We start from the raw sequence: 10,000 nt of genomic DNA, 5'->3' as shown, positions 1-10,000 counted from the left end.
CAGAGCTCAATCCAATAGAGCACCTTTGGGATGTGGTGGAACGGTAGATTGGCATCATGGATGTGCAGTCGACAGATCTGCAGCAACTGCGTGATTTCAGATTGTAACATTTTTGTGATAGTATATACGGCTGAAAGTTTTAAAAGTTACTGTACTGTCGTGGTTATTTGTTTTGGGTTTACTGATTTTGTTTTGTATTTATGACAAAAACACAAAATAAGCTTTCAGCTACAAATGAGGAAAAACAGCTATTTTACTATATTTAATAACCCCTGCGTTCGTGAGCGAGAAAGACCTCCACTAAAAACATGAAAAACCCACTGACCTCTAATATTCAGATCACCTTAGCAACCTCATAGCAACGCCATGGCAACTAAGTCTTATCGAGTCTCCTTCATCTGGAATCTTCATTTCTTTGTGTGTCTCTTTTCCTCCAGAGAGAAACACGTTTAACGACTGACACGTGGCAATTTCCCTCCGTTAATAAATCTGCCAATTATTGCTCTGAGCGTCTCGGTGTCAGTCAGACTGTAATGAGTGTAGAAACGGCAGAGAAAGCCAGGGAAAAACACCTTCACCAGTCGGAGAGCAATCATCCTGCAGCTGTGTGTGTGTGTGTGTAATAACAATACTGATAACAATAATAATAATAATTACAATATTAATAATAATAATAACAATGGCAATAATATTAATAACAATATTAACAACAATAATATTAATAACTAAAATAATAATAATAATAATAATAAATAAATAATAAAAATAATATTAATAATAATAATAGTAATGAGAACAACAGTAATAAAAATAACAAAAATATCAATATTAATTATATAATAATACTAATAACAAAAATAATAATCAGTTAAATAATAATAATAATAATAATAATAATAATAATAATAAAAATATGAATAACAATAATATTAATAACTAAAATAATAATAATAATATTAATAATAATAACACAAATATTATTAACAATATTAATAACAATAATATTATTAACTATAATAATAATAATAATAATAATAATAGTAATGAGAACAGTAATAATAAAAATAATAAAAATATCAATAATAATTATATATTAATACTAATAACAATAAAAATAATCAGTTAAATAATAATAATTATAATAATAATAAAAAAAATAATAATAATAATAAAATATTAATAATAATAATAATACTAATATTAATAACAATAATAATAACAATAATATAAATAACTAAAATAATAATAATAATAATAATAGTATTGAGAACAATAATAATAAAAATAACAAAAATATCAATAATAATTATATAATAATACTAATAACAACAATAATAATCAGTTAAATAATAATAATAATAACAAAAAATAATAATATTAATAATAATAATAATATTAATAACTAAAATAATAATAATGTTATTATTATTATTATTATTATTATTATTATTATTATTATTATTATTATTATTATTATGACACACTCGCACTCCTAAAACCAAAACACCTGACACATCTGCGATAACCACAGACACACACACACACACATACCCACAAACACACAGGCCTAAATACACTCACACACATACACAACACACACACCTAAAACAAACACACACAGGCTTAAATACACACATACATGCCTAAATACACATGCACACATAAACACAAACACACACACACACGCACAGGCCTAAATGCCCACATACACACAGACACATCTCAACACAAACACACATACACAGGTCTAAATATACGGACGCACATAATCTCACACTCGAGGTCCTAAAACCAAACACCTGATATATCTGCCGTAAAACACACACACACACACACACACACACACACACACTGGTCTGTTTGCTGCAGTCCTTCATTGGCCACATATAAACACCTTGGCAGGCCGAGTGCCCAGTGGATTTGTGGGTAATCCTCATTGATTTTGTGTCTTCTACGTCTCTCTGTCATTTCACTGATTACACCACATGATTGTGTGTTAAAGCACATCAGCTGAGTTTCCTTTAGTGTGTGTGTTTCAAGCGGATCTTTGATTGTGTGTGTGTGTGTGTGTGTGTGTATGTGTGTGTGTGTGTTTGAAGTGGCTCATTGTCTTATTGCTGGACTTCTGTATCCGACCAATCTGGACACACATAAACACACACACGCACGCATGCCTAAATAGACATATACGCACAGACACACAAACACACACACACAGAACTAAATAAACACAAACACAAAGATGCACTCACAAACACACCTAAACCAAGCACACACACAGGCCTAAATACACACATACCCACGGACACAACTAAACACAAACACACACACACACACACACACACACAAGCCTAAATACACATGCACAGCCAGACACACCTAAACACAAATGCACACAGGCCTAAATAAACACACACACACACACACACACACACACACACACACACAAACACACACACACACACAAACAGACACAGCTAAAATAAACACACACACACACACCCACAACTTAACACACACATGCCTAAATTTACTGACACATACACACAAACACACACACACACACACTCACACATACACACAGGCCTAAGTACACACACGCACACACATGCACACACATACCCCCTTAAACCAAACACACACAAGCCTAAGTATACTCACACCCACACACACACACACACACACACACTCCTAAATACACACCCAGGCCTAAATACACGCACACACAAACACACACATACACACTGTATATTAACACCTGATTCTGCTTAACACATCTCGCAGACACATCTAAACACACAAACTCACACACACACACATAGGCCTGCCTAAATACACACAGACACACATACACACACACGCACATAGGCCTGCCTAAACACACACACACACACACACATACACACACACACACACACACACACACACACACACACACACACATGTCCAGCTCATTAAAGATGGATAAACAGTAATGGAGGATGATCATAAAAAGGGAAGCTGCTGGTGATCTGCAGTCCTCATGTCTGACCCGCAGACGAGAGCTCTAATGAGTGCAGGAAGTCTTCAACTGCGTCTTATTTTTAGAGGCAGCAGAAATCAAATCATGAGAGATAATTCATCATTCTCCGTCTTAATTTCGCACAGAATCTCTGCCTCTGCCTCGCCGCTCCGTCATTGTGCTGTTGATGGTTTGAGGAGGGTTTTCAGCCGCAGTGGAAGAGCGAGCAGATCCTGTCAAAACTGCTTTATACGGATGAACAGGAAAATGATAATACATCATCAGAATATTTCATTTCGTGGGACATATTGAGAATTTCAGACAGGTTGTGATTCTAACTATGATTATATCACAGAGGGCTCTATTTTAGTGATCTAAACACAAAGTCTAAAGCGGAGGCGCAAAAGCATTAAGGGCGTGTCTGAATACACTTTTGCTATATTAAGGATGGATAAATCCGCTCTCTACCCTGGCGCATGGTCTAACAGGGCTGTGCTTATCCTATTAATGAGTTCTGGGTGTGTTTTGAGCATAACCTGCATTAAACTAATCAGAGCCTCATCTCTCATTTCCTTTAAGAGTCAGTTGCATCGCTCCATGGAGCATTTGCTATTTACATGGCGGACTAAGTAAGTGTAAAAGCTGAACGCTTCACTAGCGAGAAAACTGTTAAACAGAGCATCTGCAGTGCGAAGATAAAGAACGAGCCTCCTCCATTCAGCCTCTTTACTTTCTCTTTACTTTACTTTTACTCTTTATTTTACTCCTTTACTTAGTGCAAAGATTTGCTCAAAACTATTTCTAAATTCAGCTCTAATCTCCAGCAAATTAATTAATGAAGAATAATAATGAAGTGTGGTCAAAACACTGAGTTATATCCAAACACACGTCCTGTTCTGATGCCCCATATGGTGATGCAGACTTCTCCAAAACACCACAGGAGGACAAATCTAAACTTGTTTAATTTAAACAAATATAAATCTGCATATAATCAATAATACTGCTGATAATAATACTATTATACTGATGCAGATCGTCATGAATAAACTGAAAAAGCCCCCTGAGGTGAAGAAGACATGAAGGCGGTGGTGTTTATATTGATGTAGAGAATAATCACTTCTGGATCATTTGAATCCTTTAATTGTTTTCATCTGTAAAGATATTTGTGTGTTGCTGTTCATCCTGTGTGTATTCAGCAGTGTGTAAGCGTTTGGACCTGAAAAGGTGCATAACTAACACACTCTGAGCTGGACTTTAGAGCAGCTTTTAGTTGGTGAACGGTGTGGTCTATTTCAGTTCCTCAAAATAGCAATGCACAACAATGCTCCTTAACACACCTCCTTTATAGACCAGCACACATGAGTCCACAAAGTGGAACAAATGGATTTAGTATTTAAACAATATGGCGCAAAACATGAAAATTAGGGTTGCGCTGGTCTGAAAATAACACCAAATCATGCCAAACACATCTTGCACCTTGTTGCACTGGGTGTATGATAGGACCCATAATATTTTAAGGAGGGCGAAAACGGTCTTTGTACCAAGCGCATGGTCTAAAAGCATTGTCCTTATTCACTTAATGATTTCTGGGTGTGTTTTCAGCATAACATTGGCATTAAACCAATCAGAGTCCTCTTTTAGAGTCAGTTGCGTCACACCATGGTGCATTCGCTATTTACACGACAGACTTTGTAGCAGAAAAAAATGAACATTTCACCAGCAAGGAAATAGTTAAAGGCTGTCTACAGAACGAGAATCTTCTGTTCCACCATGGATTCGTGAAACAGTGTCGTCCACTGAAGACATCCAATACATATTTAATTTCATCATTTTGTTTTTTAAGTGCAACGATTTGTTTCAAAACTATTTCTAAATTCAGTTCTAATCAATTCTAATTTTCAGCAAACTAATTATTAACAATAACAACGAAGTGTGGATAAATATACTATTCCTTATATAGTTATATCCAAACACACTTCCTGCACCTATAGTGATGGATATGTCTCTAAAGCCTAACTGGTGGACAAATCTATTTGAAAAACATTATACAAATATAAATATGCATATACTAAATACTACTACTACTACTACATAGTACTACTAATAATAACACTGAACAAGGTGCATCTTTATATGTTTGTTTTATGTTTTATGCAATAAAACCCTATGTATTAAATATGTAGACTTTAACTATGTTAGACTTTAACTGTATGCATATTATTATATATACACACCTATAATAATATTATAAATAATCATAACAATAATAATAATTATATATATATTTATATTATTTTGTAGTGGTTAAGAGCTCATTGTTTTTTTTATTATATATATATATATATATATATATATATATATATATATATATACACACACATATATATATATATATATATATATATATATATATATATATATATATATATATATATATATATATATATATATATATATATACACACACACACACACACACACACACACATATATATATATATATATATATATATATATATATATATATATATATATATATATATATATATATATATATATATATAAAATTAAAAAAACAATGAGCTCTTAACCCCTACAAAATAATATAAATATATATATAATTATTATTATTGTTATGATTATTTATAATATTATTATAGGTGTGTATATATAATAATATGCATACAGTTAAAGTCTAAATTATTTGCCCTCCTGTGATTTTCTTTCTTTCTTTTCAAATATTATCCTAATGATGTTGAACAGATTCATTAATTTTTCACAGTATTTCCTATAATATTTTTTCTTCTGGAGAAAGTCTTACTTGTTTTATTTCGGCTAGAATAAAGGCAGTTTTTAATTATTTTAAACCCATTTTAAGGTCAATATTATTAGCCCCGTTCAGCAATATTTGTTTTGGATTGTCTGCAGAACAAACCACTGTTATACAATGACTTGCCTAATTACCCTAACTTTACCCTAATTACCCTAGTTAAGCCTTTAAATGTCACTTTAAGCTGAATACTAGTGTCTACTTGTACTATCATCATGGCAAAGAGAAAATAAATCAGTTATTAGAAATGAGTTATTAACACTATTATGATTAGAAATGTGCTGAATAAAATCTTCTCTCCGTTAAACAGAAATTGGGGAAAAAATATGCAAGGGGGCTAATAATTCAGACATTGGTCATTCTGTTATTGGTCAGGCTTTAGTCACATGCTGATCTCAGTTCAATGCGCTCCTGAGAGCGTTAGATCATCCTCTGCTCCATCTGCCAAAGCGGAGAGGAAGATCTGCATGATTTACAGTCAGATCGCTTTAAAACAGTCACTTTCTCTGCGGATGCGACCCCTGGTTCAATACCGAGCCCATTTGGCATCAGGAAGCGCATAATAAAAGGTCAAAGAGCCTTAAAGCACTTCCAGAAATACTGTTTTTACTTCATCACATCTGTCAGGCCCGTGTGTGACTTTGTTGAGGCGTAATAAAGAGCAGACATGATCGATATTGACATTTTATGGAGCGGTTTTCACACACATCAACACTTCTGCCGTGATACGACTTTATTGAAAGCTAAGAGGAAGCTTGCCTGTAAATCTGTCAGGCTGATTTATGAGTTCAAACCGGATTATGGTCTGTTCGCTGCAGCGCTCGTGTGTCTAAACTTGCGCTGCACAATATTTATCGCTCCAGCATCGATATCGCGATCTGCAATAGTCACAGCTCAGGATCTGCAAGGTGGAGTCTGGATTATAGTTAACCAGAAAACACAGTTCAGAGCAGCTGATTTGTGTAATCACTGCAGAGTTTAACTTTAAAGCAGACCTATTATGCTCGCTTTACAAGGTGTAATATAAGTCTCTGATGTCCCTAGAGTGTGTCTAGTGAAGTTTCAGCTGAACATAGCACACAAATAATGTTTTCCACCTCTCTGAAACTCACTCTTTTAGGCTTTGATCCTAACTGGTGACTAACCTTTTGGTCACTGTCGCTTTAAATTCAAATGAAACGCTTTTCAGAATTTCAGAGGAGGGCGGAGCTACAAATGCCTGTGTGTCAGCATAGTGGCAGATGTAAAACAGCACTAGTGTTGTCAGTGCTGGTCAGGTGTGCATGTGCGCTTCAGTGTGAGTGTGTGCTTCATGCTTCTGTCAATTTATGTCGCACCTGTCGCTATTCATCTAAAACTCCACATCTATAATCCTCTTAGTCTATGCTGACATTATCTTCAGCATCTCAAACACTCGAATGGCTAATGGACAGACGGCTGCTTCTCACTCAGGGCTGCTGTTTATGCTAATAAGGGAGAGATGAGCACTAGTGGGCGGGGCTTTCCCCCTCTGATGACACGTACAAAGAGAGAAGTGTTTCTGCTGTTAAGTCTGATTATAAAACAGATAACTAATTCATGTTTACAATTCGAGGCTGGAGATATTCACACACTGCTGCCACACAACTGTGCTTAAACCCCTTATAAAAGTGATTTTTGCATAATAGGTCGCTTTTTAATCTAATAGTGTGAAAGTCTTAACTCTGTTTGTCTGTTTGTAGGTGGAGTGGCTGAAGAACGAGGAGATTATCGACCCTGCAGACGACAGAAACTTCTACATCACCATCGACCACAACCTGATCATCAAACAGGCCCGTCTGTCGGACACCGCCAACTACACCTGCGTGGCCAAAAACATTGTGGCCAAACGGAGAAGCACCACAGCCACGGTCATCGTCTACGGTCAGTAGTTATATTTCTATTCACCTACAATGCTTGATGGAGGTGCCAAATTGTGCAGAAAATTTAAACATTAGTAAAAATCTTTAGTTTTCAACAGAAGAAATAAACTGATAAATGTTTGAAACAACTTATAAATAATATATAATAGATATAGAAAAAACTACTACTACTACCACGTCTACTACAACTGATACTACTACAACAACATGTACCACTACTACAACATCTACATCGACAACATCTGCTACTTACTGATACTACTACATCAACGACAACTACTGCTACTACAACATCTACTACAACTGATACTACTACAACAACATGTACCACTACTACAACATCTACTACAACTGATACTACTACAACAACATGTACCACTACTACAACATCTACTACAACTGATACTACTACAACAACATGTAGCACTACAACAACATCTACTACAACTGATACTACTACAACAACATGTACCACTACTACAACATCTACTACAACTGATACTACTACAACAACATGTACCACTACTACAACATCTACATCGACAACATCTGCTACTTCTGATACTACTACATCAGCGACAACTACTGCTACTACAACATCTACTAATTCTGATACTACTACACCAATAACGTCTACTATTACTGATACTACTTCAACAACCACAACTACTTCTACAGTCACTACTACCACTATTACACCAACGACAGCAACCTGAATAATGACCATGGCAGAAATGCTTACAACCCAGGCTCATTCTGAGAACGTAGTCCCGGGGACGTTTCTGGAGACCGCGAAATACATCCCGGGAGGTACGTATTTTTGCAGTTTTTGTTTTCGCGAATCCGCGAGAGGCCGCTGTGCGCTTTTTCCCGCGCCGTTCTCGCGTAAACCCGCTAAAGGCCGCTGTCAAACGACCTTCCGCCTGTCTGCCTGGATGACAGAATGATTGACCGTGCGACCGGCCAATCGGCTGACCCACCCTCCTCCGTCCCTAAACCCAACCAACGACGATTCACAAAAGCCGTCCAGAAAAATAAAAGCCCTCGTCTGATTTTTACCACGTTTTCGGATTTTGACCACATTCTCACCCTGTGACAAACTTGTTCGCTTCAATTTTTGGATTTTGTTTTTGTTTTCTTACCTGATTTCTTGCCGGCTGACAGGGAAGGGAACGGCGTCGCACCGCCCCGCAGCGTTCGCTTAAAAAAATGAAATGCAGCCGTACGTACCCCCAGCTACGTATTTCGCAGTCTCCAGAAACGTCCCCGGGACTACGTTCTCAGAATGAGCCTGGGTTGAATGCTTATGATAATGAGGAGATAACAGGAGGACAAGTCAGAACAGTAATGCTAATAATGGTAACAAAAGTATAAGTAATAATATTACTGATGATAGTGAGGAGGCGAAGGGAGGTTTTTTATTAAAGGGGGGATATATAAGCATTTTTCGGCTGAATTACATACCAGAGCAAATACAAGTTTATTTAGAAACTAATTTCAAGAGGACCACGTGCTTATGATTCAGATGATTCCTAAGTCACCAAAAATAACCAGAGATTTTATACCTCAGTCATCTTCGTTTTGAAGAATCCCCCCTTCCACTCCTATTCCTTCTCCCTTTTCCTAGACAGGGTAGCACGGCGGCCCAGTGGTTAGCACTGTTGCCTCACAGCAAGAATGTCACTGGTTCAAGTCCATACCAAGCCAGTCAACATTTCTGTGTGGAGTTTGCATGTTCTCCCCGTGCTTGCATGGGTTTCCTCCCATCGTCTAAAGACATACGACATAAGTGAATTGACTAAACCAAATTGGCACTAAAGACGAGTTCTAACGGCCCATTTACACTGGGCGTCAGCGTCAACACTTCCCATTCACTTTGAATGGGTGATGTCAAGCGTTGCCGAACTGAACTGTTTATCCGTCTGCGCCACTTCATTGCTCACTGCACAAGTTGGGAATTTCTCGACTTTCCAAGCGTCAACAGAAGCCTCAGACAATCAGATAACGTTATGCAAATACCCCAGCTCAGACAGTAGCCTGTTGTGGACTAATTTCATTGTCTGACGCTGCTATGACAATCGCGCCAGCCCCAACTTTAGACACGCCCTACGTCAAGCCTTGATTCTGAAGCCCTGTGTAAATCGGGCGATAGCAGTATTTCTCTTCACAGCAATCTCTAATTTATCATTAGCCATAAATAAGCAAGGGAGTTCTTGAGACCTACCTGAGCTCAAACTCTCCTCTTGCCCTGCAAACGGGAAGGAGCCC

The 10,000-nt window shown here is 36.8% G+C and overlaps 1 protein-coding gene across 1 annotated transcript in view; it reads left to right on the top strand.

Annotated features, from left to right (window-relative positions):
- unc5cb (unc-5 netrin receptor Cb) overlaps positions 1-10,000 on the top strand; it is a 339,994-nt gene that overhangs the window by 267,654 nt on the left and 62,340 nt on the right. Inside the window, exon 4 of the mRNA XM_056467431.1 lies at positions 7,553-7,733. Within this exon, the coding sequence (XP_056323406.1) occupies positions 7,553-7,733 (181 nt within the window). The remainder of the gene's footprint in view (positions 1-7,552; positions 7,734-10,000) is intronic.

This window comes from Danio aesculapii, chromosome 10 (assembly GCF_903798145.1).
Source record: "Danio aesculapii chromosome 10, fDanAes4.1, whole genome shotgun sequence".
In the NCBI taxonomy this organism is placed as follows: domain Eukaryota; kingdom Metazoa; phylum Chordata; class Actinopteri; order Cypriniformes; family Danionidae; genus Danio; species Danio aesculapii.
Note: the sequence above shows the minus strand (reverse complement) of the source record. Positions and strands in the feature narration are given on the sequence as shown.